Source organism: Pleurodeles waltl, chromosome 6, assembly GCF_031143425.1.
Source record: "Pleurodeles waltl isolate 20211129_DDA chromosome 6, aPleWal1.hap1.20221129, whole genome shotgun sequence".
Classification (NCBI taxonomy): Eukaryota; Metazoa; Chordata; class Amphibia; order Caudata; family Salamandridae; genus Pleurodeles; species Pleurodeles waltl.
This window is the reverse complement of record NC_090445.1, coordinates 720696933-720713738: the sequence shown is the minus strand read 5'-3', so window position 1 is coordinate 720713738 and position 16806 is coordinate 720696933. Positions and strand designations below refer to the sequence as shown.

General features: G+C 46.6%; 1 protein-coding gene across 3 annotated transcripts in view; it reads left to right on the top strand.

Annotated features, from left to right (window-relative positions):
* Positions 1-16806, top strand: part of INPP5F (inositol polyphosphate-5-phosphatase F) — an 855919-nt gene that overhangs the window by 758583 nt on the left and 80530 nt on the right. For all 3 annotated transcript variants that reach the window (XM_069239234.1, XM_069239233.1, XM_069239235.1), the window contains one exon: positions 12637-12708. In XM_069239234.1, the coding sequence (XP_069095335.1) occupies positions 12637-12708 (72 nt within the window). The remainder of the gene's footprint in view (positions 1-12636; positions 12709-16806) is intronic.

Sequence of the window (16806 nt, the reverse complement as noted above, 5' to 3'; positions counted from 1 at the left end):
CCACAAGTGGGTGTTACACCCCAAGGTCATGGAGGTGATCTTCTCTTGATTGGGGTTTCCATTCATGGATCTCTTAGCTACAGCCCAGGAAAGGAAATATCCTCAGTTTTGTGCCATACACTTCCCGCAGGATAAATCTCTGTGGGATACCTTCAGATTCGATTTCTCTGCCTGCTCTACATGTTCCTGCTGAACCCACTTTTGTCCAGGGTATTATGGAAGGACTGGGGTCAAGCAGTTTGGGAGAGAAGGATCTTTTGGCACTCAACATTCACCTGCCCACTTTCACAGCAGGATGGTCAGGTCTTACACCTTAATTCCCAGACACCCGGACTGCACACATTTAGATTGAGCAGGGTCATATAGATTGTTTTGCCCTCCTGATGAGGCTGCAGACTCCATCTTGGTAAGTCAAGTCAACACCGTGTCCTCTGCCTACTTCCTCACCCTCCGCATGCTCCGCAAGATCTTCCGCTGGATCCCCGCAGACACTAGAAAAACCGTGACCAACGCCCTCGTCACGAGCCGCCTGGACTACGGCAACACCCTCTACGCTGGGACCACCGCCAAACTCCAAAAACGCCTGCAACGCATTCAAAACGCCTCGGCCCGCCTCATCCTCGACGTACCCCGCAACAGCCACATCTCCGCACACCTGAGATACCTGCATTGGCTCCCAGTCAGCAAAAGGATCACCTTTCGACTTCTCACCCACGTACACAAAGCCCTCCACAACAAGGGACCGGAATACCTCAACCGACGCCTCAGCTTCTACGTCCCCACCCGCCTCCTCCGTTCCTCTGGCCTCGCGCTCGCTGCCGTCCCTCGCATCCGCCACTCCGCGGCGGGTGGGAGGTCCTTCTCCTTCCTGGCAGCCAAGACCTGGAACTCCCTCCCCACCAGCCTCAGGACCACCCAGGACCACTCCGCATTCCGGAGACTCCTAAAAACCTGGCTTTTCGAGCAGCAGTAACCCCCCTCCCCCCCCCCCTTTCCCCTAGCGCCTTGAGACCCACACGGGTGAGTAGCGCGCTTTATAAATGTTAATGATTTGATTTGATTTGATAGCCAGAGTGCCTGCAAGCAAATTAATCTTCTAAAACCATCGGAACAAGTTTTGTAGTGCTGTGAGTTGGAAGGTATTAGTCCTTTTACATCTTGCCTCTCTGACATATTAACTTTTACAATGCCCTTTTCGTGTCTGCGTTTTTATTTTTTTGTAAAACGTTTTATTGATTTTTGTTGTAACCAATCCAACCCCACTCTCGGAACAGTACACAGTGCATATACAAAATGATCGCAACATAAAATGGAATATCCATTACTACGCTGTGTCATGACATACAAACATATTATAGCAGATTGTTCCCATCCAAGAGATCCTGTAAGTGTCACTCCCCTGTTATTTATTCTTGTTTGCCTCTGGTGGAGTATGGTTCTCCACTCAGGGACCAGGGTTGTGGTGGGCACGGTTCTAGTGTAATGCCTCTAAAGTCGCCTCTTTTCCTCCAGAGTTTATGGTGTTTTTGGAGGCACCCGCACCAGTCATATTGGAAGTTCTAGGCTTATGCAGGGGCGATTTCCTTAGCCTGTTTGCCGACTGACAGAAATGTCATGGCTTTTCATTCCTGCCCTATGTTGTGTTTTGCAATCAGTAATCCTAACCACAGTAGTGCCCTTTGATATCTGTTCCCTTCGGCGCCCTCTGTGAGTTGTAGTAAGATTAACTTGGGGTCCCATGAAATATTCCAGCCCAGTATCCTATTTATGGTTCCCAAAAGGTAGAGAGAGTGGGGCATTGCCATAAAGTATGTATTAGGTCTCCCTCAGGATAGTCGCATCATAGACAATTGCTCAAAGGGACCAGTCCCATTCTGATTCATGTCTGCTTTTTAATGTTCATGTACCTTCCTTGTTTAAATCACCATTAATGGTGCATCTTCTGAGAGCTCTGCAAAATTTGTTCCCTCCCACTTGTTTATTTTACCTCAGTGGGATTTGATCCCTGTTTTGATCTTCTTGATGGCATTTTCATTTGAGCCGATGCATTGTTGCCAGGTTTGACAGCTTCTGCTTACAACAGTTCTATTGGTGGTGATTACCTCTTCTTGCAGGATTGAAGAACTTTCCTTTCAGTTCATCTGCCATTTTTAGTTTTCTGCCTGGATAAGTTGATCCTTTACAGCTATCCATCCACACCCAGAGTACTTTCTGGTTTTCATCTGGGCCAACATGTTGCCCTTTCTACTCAAAAGATGAGGAATGTCTGCATAGGCTGGACTTCTGCGTACAGTCTCATACTACTTCAACCACACTTGAGAGGACATAGTTGATGACAGGTGTAGGAAAGTACCATCTTGCCTGGCATGTTACCCCCATATTTCACTGTATATATGTTGTTTTAGTGTATGTGTCACTGGGACCCTGCCATCCAGGGCCCCAGTGCTCATAAGTGTGCCCTGTATGTGTTCCCTGTGTGATGACTAACTGTCTCACTGAGGCTCTGGTAACCAGACCCTCAGTGGTTATGCTCTCTCTGCTTTCCAAATTGTCACTAACAGGCTAGTGACCAATTTCACCAATTCACATTGGCATACTGGAACACCCTTATAATTCCCTAGTATATGGTACTGAGGTACCCAGGGTATTGGGGTTCCAGGAGATCCCTATGGGCTACAGCATTTCTTTTGCCACCCAATGGGAGCTCTGACAATTCTTACACAGGCCTGCCACTGCAGCCTGAGTGAAAAAACGTCCACGTTATTTCACAGCCATTTACCACTGCTCTTAAGTAACTTATAAGTCACCTATATGTCTAACCTTCACCTAGTGAAGGTTGGGTGCAAAGTTACTTAGTGTGTGGGCACCCTGGCACTAGCCAAGGTGCTCCCACATTGTTCAGGGCGAATTCCCCGGACTTTGTGAGTGCGGGGACACCATTTCACGCGTGCACTATACATGGGTCACTACCTATGTATAGCGTCACAATGGTAACTCCGAACATGGCCATGTAACATGTCTAAGATCATGGAATTGTCGCCCCAATGCCATTCTGGCATTGGGGAGACAATTCCATGATCCCCTGAGTCTCTAGCACAGACCCGGGTACTGCCAAACTGCCATTCCCGGGGTTTCACTGCAGCTGCTGCTTCTGCCAACCCCTCAGACAGGTTTCTGCCCTCCTGGGGTCCAGCCAGGCTTGGCCCAGGAAGGCAGAACAAAGGACTTCCTCAGAGAGAGGGTGTTACACCCTCTCCCTTTGGAAAAAGGTGTCAGGGCTGGGGAGGAGTAGCCTCCCCCAGCCTCTGGAAATGCTTTGATGGGCACAAATGGTGCCCATCTCTGCATAAGCCAGTCTACACCGGTTCAGGGATCCCCCAGCCCTGCTCTGGTGCGAAACTGGACAAAGGAAAGAGGAGTGACCACTCCCCTGACCTGCACATCCCAGGGGAGGTGCCCAGAGCTCCTCCAGCGTGCCCCAGACCTCTGCCATCTTGGATTCAGAGGTGTGCTGGCACACTGGACTGCTCTAAGTGGCCAGGGCCAGCAGGTGACGTCAGAGACTCCTTCTGATAGGCTCTTACCTGTGTTACTAGCCTATCCTCCTTCCTAGGTAGCCAAACCTCCTTTTCTGACTATTTAGGTTCTCTGCTTTGGGGAATTCTTCAGATACCGAATGCAACAGCTCATCAGAGTTCCTCTGCATCTCCTTCTTCACCTTCTGCCAAAGGATCGACCGCTGACTGCTCAGGACGCCTGCAAAACCGCAACAAAGTAGCAAAGACGACTACTGCAACCTTGTATCGCTTCATCCTGCCGGCTTTCTCGCCTGTTTCCTGGTGGTGCATGCTCTGGGGGTAGCCTGCCTCCTTCTTGCACCAGGAGCTCTGAAGAAATCTCCCGTGGGTCGGCGGAATCTTCCCCCCTGCAACCGCAGGCAACAAAAGACTGCATCACCGGTCCTCTGGGTCCCCTCTCAGCACGACGAGCATGGTCCCTGGAACTCAGCAACTCTGTCCAAGTGACTCCCACAGTCCAGTGACTCTTCAGTCCAAGTTTGGTGGAGGTAAGTCCTTGCCTCCCCACGCTAGACTGCATTGCTGGGTACCGCGTGATTTGCAGCTGCTCCGGCTCCTGTGCACTCTTCCAGGATTTCCTTCGTGCACAGCCAAGCCTGGGTCCCAACACTCTAACCTGCAGTGCACAACCTTCTGAGTTGTCCTCCGGCGTCGTGGGACTCCCTTTTCTGACTTCGGGTGGACTCCGGTTCACTCCTCTTCTAAGTGCCTGTTCCGGTACTTCTGCGGGTGCTGCCTGCTTCTGTGAGGGCTCCCTGACTTGCTGGGCACCCCCTCTGTCTCCTCATCCAAGTGGCGACATCCTGGTCCCTCCTGGGCCACAGCAGCATCCAAAAACCCTAACCGCGACCCTTGCAGCTAGCAAGGCTTGTTTGCGGTCTTTCTGCATGGGAACACCTCTGCAAGCTTCTTCACGACGTGGGACATCCATCCTCCAAAGGGGAAGTTCCTAGTCCTCTTCGTTCTTGCAGAAACCAAAGCTTCTTCCATCCAGTGGCAGCTTCTTTGCACCCTCAGCTGGCATTTCCTGGGCATCTGCCCACTCTCGACATTGTCGCGACTCTTAGACTTGGTCCCCTTGTTTCACAGGTACTCAGGTCCGGAAATCCACTGTTGTTGCTTTGCTGGTGTTGGTCTTCCTTGCAGAAACCCCCTAACACGACTTTTGTGCTCTCTGGGGGTTATAGGTGCACTTTACACCTACTTTTCAGGGTCTTGAGGTGGGCTATTTTTCTAACCCTCACTGTTTTCTTACAGTCCCAGCGACCCTCTACAAGCTCACATAGGTATGGGGTCCATTCGTGGTTCGCATTCCACTTTTGGAGTATATGGTTTGTGTTGCCCTATACCTATGTGCTCCTATTGCAACCTACTGTAACTTTACACTGCTTGCATTACTTCCTTTTGCTATTACTGCATATTTTTGGTATTGTGTACATATATCTTGTGTATATTTGGCATCCTCATACTGAGGGTACTCACTGAGATACTTTTGGCATATTGTCATAAAAATAAAGTACCTTTATTTTTAGTATATCTGGGTATTGTGTTTTCTTATGATATTGTGCATATGACACCAGTGGTATAGTAGGAGCTTTCCATGTCTCCTAGTTCAGCCTAAGCTGCTCTGCTATAGCTACCTTCTATCAGTCTAAGCTGCTAGAAACACCTCTTCTACACTAATAAGGGATAACTGGACCTGGTACAGAGTGTAAGTACCCCTTGGTACCCACTACAAGCCAGGCTAGCCTAGGGCAAAGCAGTGAACAATTGCGCCTTTTCACTTTGGTTCATCCTCTGCATTAAGAGCTGCTATGCCCTGGCTTAGACACATTCTTTTTAGGGCATTCTTGCTTATTTCACCAGGGCAATGACTGCTTTCAAGACTCTTTCCAGAGTCCTTCCAGTTGCTGATATCTGCCAGGCAGCTATGTGGTGGTTCTTGCTTACGTTTCCAAAGCACTACTGCCTCACGTCAGAGGCATGCAGTGACGGTACTTTGCCAAAGTTGTATTGCATGATTTCTTTGGTCATCCAGCACTACTTAATACCATTTCCCAAGGAAGTACTGCTTTGGAACTCATTCATAAAGTGAGGAATCTCTGGAAGGTTTATCCATCAGAAGAAAAAGTTACTTAACCTTCAGTAACAATATTTCTAGGTAGATACCTAATATACTTGCAGATTCCGCAATGCCTCCTCTCCTCTCCGATGGGCTCGGCCATTATTAATGATACCAAGGTATGAAAACATGTTGTACACTGTATTTGTTGCAGCTTTTTCAGTTACTCTCCACACACCTTGAGAGTAAGTCACAAAACTAATTGAACTGACAACCGTGCACTGGTTGGTGCTTATTATACTCTACTGACATCATGCCCAGAGGCAGAGTCACAGTTAGAGCATGTGGCACCACCTGGAAGCCCTTGAGAGTTATTCCTTGGGAAATATATTTTCAAACCAGTTTGAAGCCTAGAAGTCATGCTCATATGGTGAGAAATCTGCAAAAGGGGTATTTATCAACAAAAAATATTGCTACGGTAAGTAACTTTTTCATCACGCACATGTGCATGCGTCATATGTGACATGTTCCTCACTGTCCATGTATGGAGGCCCTTGCCAGTTCTCATTTTTCATCTGAACCCAGTAGATCACAGCTTGCTTGTCTTGTGCTCTGCAATACCCTTTCTTGACTCTTTCTGCTCCTTTTCCCTCCTTCTTGTTAGTTTAGCTTGGGTAGCTTTGGCTACAGTGTTTATGTATGAAGATGTGCAGCATGCCATGGACCTTTTGCATTAGCTTACGTGCTTAACCTATACTTCTTGTGTGGGTATTGGTACACAGAATACTAGAGAGATGTTAGATTTAATCATGAGCCACAAGACTCAAGAGTTAAGTACAGGAACCCTTCCCCCTTACAGTTATGTAGATATATTAGTGCATCGTCCGCATAAAGGGATACTATCTGATGCCGTCCTCCGTCAGGGATACCCCATTGTTGTGCTCGAAGTCTGAGCTGGGCTGCAAGGGGTTCTATCACTATTGCAAACAGGAGCAGTGATAAGGGGCACCATTGCCTAGTGCCAGGGCCTATGAGAAAGCTTTCAGAAATAACCTAACCCGTTTTGACCCTAGCCGTGGGGCTAGAGTACAGAGTGTCCATCCAGCTCCTGGTCACTGGGCCGAATCTCATGTTCTTTAAGGCTGCTCTTAGAAAAGACCAGCCAAGGGTGTTGAATGCCTTTTCAATATCCATGGACAGCGCAACCCTGTCATAGTCCAGTTCTGGGGCGGCTGATATGAGCCGCAACAGTCGTTGGACATTCAAGAAGGTATTCCGACTGGGAATAAACCCCGATTGGTCTTCATGTATTAGGTGTGGCATGAACGGAAGTAGCCGATTCACGAGAATCTGACCTAAAATCTTACAGTCTAGGTTCAGCAACGATAAAGGCCTATATGATCGTACATCTAATGCATCCCGGCCTGGTTTGGGTAGGACCACTATTAATGCTTCACGCTAAGAGTTTGAAAGTTGCCTCTTTATCTGGGCTTCCTGGAGCATCTCTTGATACGGTTTAAGTATCTGTGTCGTGAAAGTTTGGTAATATTCCACCGGTAAGCCATCGCCACCCGGTGCCTTATTGCGAGCTAGTTGTTGCAGTGCTAACTTTATTTCTTCTGCATCAATGGGTCTTTCTAGTTCTAGCTGTTGTGGTAAAGAAAGCTGAGCGACAGGAAGTGAGCAAAAGATAACTGCTGTCCGTGCCTCTGGAGGGTCAGGTCTCGCCTTGTATAATGAACTGTAGTATTCCTTAAAGGCATCATTAATGTCTGCTTGTGCGTTAACTAATGTCCCGGTGTCAAGTCGAATGGCCCCAATAGAAGTGCTTGGTATCTCACCCCTAACCAACCATGCTAGTAAACTGCCTGACCGATCACCTTCTGAATGTATGATAGCTGTGTAATGACAGTAGTCGAATTTCCGCAGGTGCATGTCAGCTTCATTCCTGCCTCTGCTTGGTTCGAGAAGGGCATCAGGTGTGATGGTACCCTGTGCCACCGCACATTCCACGCCCCTTAAATCCATTTCTATTTGTGTCAATTCCCTTGTTAACATGCGTCGCAGGCCCCCCGCAACTGATAAGCAGTAGCCTCTTATCACTACTTTATGAGCATACCATTCTATTGCTCGCATTGCAGCCGTTCCCCCGTTTAGTTCAAAATATGTAGAAATGTGCTCAGCCATTTCCTGGTGGGATAGAGGGTCCAGCCGCATGTCTGATTGCAGCCGCCATGTGGGTATTCGGGCACATGGTCTACCCCATTGTACGGTGGCCATTAGAGGACAGGGGTCTGATAGGGATTTAGCCAAATAGGCTACCTCCCTGAAAGCACTAACCAGTCCTAGAAGGAGTGTTCCCTGTCCAAGGGGTGGGTGAGACGCCACACGTCACCTAAACCCCTCTTGGATATCCACTTCTGAAGTGCCTCGGTTGTTTGTCTGCAAGGGACTCCTATTAATGCAGGGTGGGGCCTGTCCATATCAATGTCTGGTACGCAGTTTAGGTCTCCACCCTTATGATAATGGACATTGGGTCTTTAAGTAGCGTGGGCTTGATTGACAGGAGGAATTTGCCTTGTTTCGTGTTGGGGGCGTATAGCCCCGCTATGATTAGCGGTTTGCCATCCAGTGCACCCTCTAGCAACACATACCGACTATTGGTGTCTACCGTGTGTTGACCCACTACATATGGAACCACTGGGGCCACCCAGATCAGTACCCCTCTGGTGTATGTAGATGTGGTTGTGCCAAATAACTGCCCCGCCACTTAGTGTCAAGAGCATATAGTTCAGTCGCCGTGAGGTGCATCTCCTGCAATATTGCTATGTGTATTTTGTACCGTTTCAAGTAATTATAAATCCTACTACGTTTAGTGAGTGTAGCCATGCCCCCCCACATTCCAGGTTAGTATAGCATAAACGTCAATGCTCATGTGGTTTCAAGTATTATGAAGAGGAATACGGTCAGAACTTTGTTTATCATGTGTTGATCCCCCCATCCTTGCTGCAATTGATTCGGTGTCATGTGGCATTTGCTAACATAATAACAATAAACCAAGCAACACCCAACATATGTCACTTAAGCACAACAGGTGCAACATAGAGTAATGGTGCCAACTGTGTCTCTACGGAAACCCATAGGGTTTGGAGGGGCGTGGGTAAAAGAATCAGAGGTGGCGTGAGCCTACGGCCCTTTCTACTAGTCTGTTTGCCTTTTCTAATTTATCTGTAAAGTTTATTGTTGTGCCTGTGATTCAGCGATAGACCCCATGGGGAGCTTCAAACAAGCCGATGCGTCATCCCCCTCAGCTCTTCCTGCAGTTTCCTTACCTTCCATGTGGTATCTTGTCTATGGAACCAGGGAGTTAGCGGCCCGGGCCATGCGGCCAGATTGGGCCCACGGAGCCACACGCCGGGCAACATTAAAGGTCATCTGCTACATGCGGGGTAAGGTCAGGGCCGAAAGCCAATGGGGACATAGACGCACTGGAGTAGCCCTGTGATGAGTTTGAATCAATATTTGTGTCTTCATGCAGGGCGGTGTATTGATTAGAGGAGAACTGACTAGCTTCCATTAAGGCTTGTGCTTGGCACGCAGCTGCTTGCTCTCTGGATGAGCGCGCTGCGTTTCCGGGTCTTTTACACGCACCGCGTGTGTGGCGTGACCCAGTCATTAGTTTTAGTTGTATCTGTTTGTGGTGAAATTAATCCTTTGGCATGCACCCAAGTACATGCGTCCTCCGTGGAAGGGAAGATGCGTGTCTTCTCTCCGTCAACCACCTGGAGACGTGTCAGGAACAATAGTGAGTAACTGATGTTGCACTCTCGTAAGAGCTGCTTGATCTTCACGAAGGAAGCTCGCTTCAGCTGTACTTCCATAGTATAGTTAGGGTATGCAGTAATGTTGATGTTATGAAATTGCCAGGGGCCCTGCGATATGAAATTCTGGAGAATCTGGTCCCGATCATGAAAGTTGAGGAACCGCACAATCAAAAGGCGGGCCGGAGCCCCTGGACGGGACGGTCTGCCTGGGATCCGGAGGGCGTGCTCAACCACAAAGGATGGTGACACCTAGTCTGTCAGCACTGCATCCCTCAACCATTGCTCCAGAAATGCCTTTGCATTAGGCATCTCTGCTCGCTCCAGGAACCCCACAAAGCGAACGTTGTTCCTCCGCGACCTACCCTCTGCATCCTCCACTCTTCATTTCAATATTGATACTTCTGTTTCCAAGCTCTGTAATTGACCCTGCATTGCAGCAATTTCGGGTCGAACTATTGTGATTAAGGCTTCATTTGCTAATCCTGTCTGCTAATTTGCATTTATCTACTCTCAGGATATTCACCTCAAGCGCCAGCGAGTCTATCTTGCCTTCCATGGTTGTTTTAGTGTCCAAAACTGCTTGTAGTAATTTGTCGAACTGGGAAGAGTGGGTTCCTAATGTCTCACTTATTTGCTGGAGGGAGCTTGTCTGGTCACTAGCAGCGGGTTTGGGGATTAGCATCTCGTCTACAGTGGTTGTTGGCAGACACGTCTGCTTTGGTTTGACCATGATGGTGGGTAACTGTACTTCTGGTTACGCCGTCGTCCACGTTTAAGGATCGTCAGCTAGTTGCACCCGTCTTCTGCGCAGCCCGCCCTTATTTCGCCTGTGACACTATGCGCAATGTGATGAACACCAGTGCTGGTATCTGAATGTAGCTTTGGGGGGTTTGCCTCTGCGTCTCGCCCTAGACTGACAGCACAGCCAGGAGGTGTGCAGCGCGTTCCCCGTGGACTTACTTGTGGCAGCTCATGAAAATCAGCAACTCCAGCTTTTAGTTATGGGTGCCTGCAACACGTGTCCTTTCTTTTGGTATAGTCTGTCTCCCTCTTGTGCCACTAACCGGCACAAGTCTATCTCCTCCTCTGCAGGAGGATCCCAGCTACAGGGTGGTCTGCTCCGCGGCGGTGCATCATTGCCAGCCGGCCCCTAGTTCAACAAATCTTTCAGACAGTGCTCTGTCTTCAGCTTGTCCGTGACCTGCGGGATATTTGATCGGCTGACCGTCGCCAGGGTACCCTGCAGCGGTGACCCACCAGCGCCTTCTCTCCAAGCGTAGGCTAGCAGAGTCCCCACTGTCCGGGCCCAGGCCATCAACACCACCACACACTGCGCCCCTCTCCGGAGGGACGCCGTCTCCGGCCCCTTCTGCTGCCTCGTTCTTCCGCGCCGCGCGGCTCCACCCCGTCGGCTCGGGCTGCCCTCACAGCGCCATCACCATACATGCGCGCATGGGCCGGGAAGCACACCATCCCCGTGCTCCCGGTTGCCGACTACAGCGTTCTGCCTCCGCAGTCTGCCTCACTCTACCAGGTCGCACTGCTTCTCTCCTGCATCTGCTGCTGTCTTGAAGACGCGTCTGCACTGGCTTGCATTCCAGTCCCTCAGGACCCCCGTGAACCCCTTATAGGGCACCAAAGTGGTCCCGGCGAAGTGAAAATGAGGATTATTTAAGGGCCGAGAGCGGAGCACTCTATCCAGCGTCCCTCTGGTCACCATCTTGGCCACGCCCCCTCACTCCAATTTTTTTTCAAGCAGATTTTATGGGCGATTTTGTATAACTAGTACATGCAGAACATTTGGATGATCATCCTCTCTGTTTCTAGTCGTATAGCTCACTATAACATGTAAGCATTGAATTATTATTTTAACTTTCATATTCGCTCTCCCCTCCCTTTACCTGTTGCCCCCGTTTCTGAGTCATTCTTAATGTATATATTTGGCAGTTATAATGCGTTATAGGTGACAATCGTCCCCATTTAGAGGGATTGTCACATGGTTTTGAGTGATTTAGTCACTGAAGCATCCGGGGCATAGGGTGTGTGTCTTTGTAATTATTGCTCATCACAGAGTCCCTGGAGGCTCATTGTCAGGCTGGGGAGGAACCCGGAGATCCTCCACCAGAGTCCTTCAGGCAGTCCACCAGCACTTCCCATGCTCTTGCTATGTCTAGAGGCCTAAGACCTCCTTGTTCTCTAAGCAAGATGTCCCCTTTGAAGCCTGCCCACATTTCTAGTTCTTTGCACCATTTTGTAATTCGTGGACCTCTCAGCCCTTTCCAGTTCATGGTAATGTCTCGTTTGGCCAGGACATAGGCCAGGTCCTGGAACCTTCTGGTCACTTTTGTAAGTTGTGGGGGAACCACCCCAGTAAACAGTGTCCCGATGTACAATGAATCTCCTTGTCTATGACCTCAGCTATTGTGCGTGTCACTTCTTCCCAATATGTTCCTACATGGGGCAGTCCCATACCATGCGTTTAATTTCAGTACCCTCTGTCCCACATCTTGAGCATCTTGCTTACTCCAGATATCGGTTGGGTCTCGGAGCTAACAGTACACCATCTGCATGCAAAGATATGATGGACAGTTTATTTCTAAACTTGTATTATTACCTTAAAAAATAAATGTTTTAGTTGTAAAATGGTTAATATTTTGTAAATCCACACATGTCGAATCTTCTACAGTCTGCTGTGTGGTGGTGGGAACTTTCATTGCCATTTACCACAGATTTTCACATAAAAACACACTTAGAAAGGTTTTTAATTTCTGCATAAATAAATATCACATATGTTAAATATCGGTATCTATATCACAAGATACATTTATTGCATACAGTACAATTCAAATGTTTTTCCATATGATTTTTAACAGATATGGTTTTTCAACTTGTGATCATCCAGGATTATTACCAGCTGCAATGTTTACTGGGATGTGCAGTAACACTAGTATCACACTGTTCATAGTAAATGCCTACATATGAGAAGCTCTTTAAAATACTTTTCAGATATTTGCAAAATTGGCAGTGTTCTGGTAGATATACATGTTTTTTTAATTTAAACTGTTGATTTTTTAATGGAGCTTCAGTAAATTATCAGTGACTGCGTAATCTATGTCTGTTTGATTGTGTTCACATCATAAAAATGCTAACCTATTGCTCTTTCTGATTGCAGCATTTTTGATGCCACTCACAAGGATGTGGACGTCCTGCTTCTGCTGTCCAACTCTGCATACTATATGGCCTAGTAAGTAAAAGGCTCCACAAGTCTTGAGTAATCCATCACTTATATTTTAGTGAACCCCAATTATTTTGTAACACAGAACCATTGGATTCTAAATTTGAATTACAGATACTTGTGCTTATCAGAGAACTGTGCATTTGTCCTAAAGACATAACAAAAAAAGCTAATTTAGGAAGTTGGATGTTTACTTTGTGAAATCTCCATATACAAGTGACTGAATTCCTACAGTGAAATTTGAAAGTGTGGGAACAAAAACATTAATTAATAGATTACCTAATTCTGGGATGTATGCTTGAAGAAACTTGGACCTATGAAAACTGTTCAGGACTGAGGCAGCACAGACTCATGTTTCATCTGTGCTTATTGGTACAAACCTTTGTGGTCGACTTTGCTTTGAGATAGCACCCTCCTGCTTCATGCACTCCACATTTCTTTTTGAAGTGTAAAAGCATTGAAAAATGGTCCTGAACTGGATTGTGACAAAATCAGTAGAACTATATTGTTTAGTTAAAAGAAGCTACATAAATCATTATTCCATCACCTTCTAAGGGTTTCTACCATATTGATTGTTACAACAAATATGGGTAAGGATCTGTCCAGTATACACTGTAGTTCTATAATCATGTGTGGAGGGTGTACATCCAAAGCCTTCAGTAAAATAAATACCAATAAGAGTGGAATAAGATAATAAGGAAGTACAACAGGAAAACAATTAAAATATGTTGCAAAATTAATGCAACAAAAGGTACTTCCACTCTTCCAGATGAGTTTCTGTGTTTACAGTTTTGTTTACAGTTTTTTAAAATTAGTATTGGATATTTGAGGTGGTAAGTAGGAGAGAAATATTATAGAAAAGTACTGTTGGGCACATTAAGAAAATGTCATATTGAATCCCACACAGGGTTGTCATTTGAATGTTGCAGTTTTAATAGTTTCTCAATGTTTAACATTTAATGGATGTAATATTATCTCTTACTGGACTAATGTTAGTGATCTGTTGGTACATGGATGATACAAATACATATATCAATATATCTTACTTCAAATATGAGTACACTGAATTCAGTAAGCAGCCAATTAGTATAGCCAGTAGGGAGAACCAAGGGGTTGAGCTTTAGGGCAAGATGTGGGTTGTTATTTACATAGTCTAGCATACAGCAGGGTAAAATTGTTATGTCACCTTGATCCCTCAATGGAAATATAGGTCCATACTACATGTTACTCGTTATGCTTTTTTACACTACAAAACGTATTAATGGATTTTGGTACCCTTTAGAAGGATTTGAAGCATTTGAATGTCATGGTTTGGTACTCATTGTTTGCAGGAGACTGCAGATATGTCTGTCAATAGTTTGAGAATTGTGTTTTTGTTGGGGATAATGTGCTATTATCTGAAATGTTTATGCAACACAGTGTATTAATATATGTCTAATTGTAACTTCAAAGCAAAGTGTAAGAGCAATAAAAAAGTATTCTAAAGTGTGATTTTCTTTTGTAGTACATTGACAATATAGAGTTGGTTTCACTACATATATATAAGAACGAAAAGGTGCCGTCTGGGACAGTGTAACTGTTTGCTGATGTGGGTATGCATTTACATTGTTTATTTTCACACACTGGGGAGAATTCATTGGTGGATGCTTACATCATGGATGGGCCTGCAAAAGAGAGCAGCACTGTTATTGTGATAGCATGTATTTACCAGCACTGAAAATATGAGGAAATGTAATCTATTCCATGATTTTAATTGTTTAGTGGATGTTATACAAATGAATTTAGCACTGCGAATTACGAGAAATAATTTACAGTTAAGACTTCTTCTCTGTGAAATGCAAGCTTTGTGACCACTGGCAAACATTGAATTAGAAATCTTAGCCATGTTGCTATGTATATGGAATGTGGATGGCTCTCTTGGGATGTTTTATAGCTACCTGAGTGAAATGCAGGCTGAATGAATCTGCCGTGCATTGTATTGAAAGTTTATTTAAAATGTTCCATTTGCTTGTTTTTGGTACGCTTTAAAAAGATTCGGAGCATTGAATGTTATCCGTTTGGTACTCATTGTTTGCTTGAGACTGCAGATATATCTGTCAATAGTTTGAGATGTGTGTTTTTATTGGGTACAGCGTGCTAATATTTAAAATGTTTAGGCAACCCAGTGTATTAATATAAGTCTAATTTTAACTTCAAAGCAGAGTGTAAGGACACAAAAACATATTCTAAAGTTTGTTTTTCTTTTGTAGTACATTGACACTGATATAAGTAAGAAAAAGTCCGGTGTGGGACAGTATACCTGTTTGCTGATGTGAGTGTGCACACTGGGAAGAATTAATTGGTAGATGCTTCACCACACATGGGCCTGCAAAAGAGAACTTGCCAGGTGTGGTGATTAATTTTAGGAGAGCAGCGCTGTCATTGTGAAAGCACATTTTCCTTTTTACCGGCACTAAAAATAGGAGAAAATGTAATCTATTTAATTATATTATTTGTTTAGTGCATGTCATGCAAATTTATGTAGCACTGTGAATTAAGAGAAATACATTCAGTGGAGACCACTTTTCAGTGAAATACAGGCTTTGCATAGCTGCCAAGCTTTCAGATTGCTTATGTGTGACATTTTCAGTGTCATTCAACACTAAGGTGGTCATTACAACTCTGGCATTACGACCATGGCGGAAACCGCCAACAAAGACAGCCACTTTAACACTCCGACCGCCACGGCGGTACAAACAAACAGCTTGGCGGTCACCGCCAACAGACAGGCGGAGGACAATGTACCGCCCACAGTATCACAACCTACCAATCCGCCACCTTTTCCGGGGCGGATTCACAGTGGACAAAAACACGGCGGAAACAGGAATCCGAAGGGAAAACGCTCACCTCTACACACCCTACGAGGAATCCTGACGCCATGGAACCCGAGCTCCAGATCCTGCCAGCCCTCATCTTCTTGCTCCTCTACCAGGAGCACGAACGCCGGTGGCGAAGTCAATGGTGAGTACTGCACCTACGACACAGGGGAGGGGGAAGGGGAAAAACAGGGACACACACACGCAACACCCCCACCCACTACAACACACACACTAATACAGCATGACACATTACAGTTACACCCCCCAACTCCCCTGGAAGAATGCAAAGACAAAAGCAAACAAGTGTAACCATTGTAATATATGAAAATCCAGGACGCAAAAATATATATACACTATAAACAAATATATACACCAAGAATAGTAGTCCAGGTAGTGCTCCATTGAAGTCTGTGGAACACTGGGCCCACACGGCATGGGCGAGGCCCGCACTCAATCCCCGAACATGACGGTGAGAACACTGCAGGGGCATCAGATAGCAATAAAACAGGCACCTCAGGGGGAAGGGAAAGGGGGGGCACCTCAGCTGGTTGAGTGCACAACGCCAAATCCACGAGGGGGCCACATGCCCACTGTCCAATCCTGGGGAGTGCAAAGCCACAGTCTCTCAAGTCTCTACAGTGGGTGGGTTGCCCACTGTTCAATCCTGGGGAGTGCAAAGCCACAGTCTCTCAAGTCTCTACAGTGGGTGGGTTGCCCACTGCTTTATCCTGGGGAGTACAAAGCCACAGTCTCTCAAGTCTCTACAGTGGATGGGTTGCCCACTGCTTTATCCTGGGGAGTGCAAATCCACAGTCTCTCAAGTCTCTACAGTGGGTGGGTTGCCCACTGCTTTATCCTGGGGAGTGCAAAGCCACAGTCTCTCAAGTCTTTACAGTGGGTGGGTTGCCCACTGGTTTATCCTGGGGAGTGCAAAGCCACAGTCTCTCAAGTCTCTACAGTGGATGAGTTGCCCACTGCTTTCTCCTGGGGAGTGCAAAGCCACAGTCTCTCAAGTCTCTACAGTGGGTGGGTTGCCCACTGCTTTATCCTGGGGAGTGCAAAGCCACAGTCTCTCAAGTCTCTACAGTGGGTGGGTTGCCCACTGCTTTATCCTGGGTAGTGCAAAGCCACAGTCTCTCAAGTCTCTCCAGTGGGTGGGTTGCCCACTGTTCAATCCTGGGGAGTGCAAAGCCACAGTCTCTCACATCTCTACAGTGGGTGGGTTGCCCACTACTTTCTCCTGGGGAGT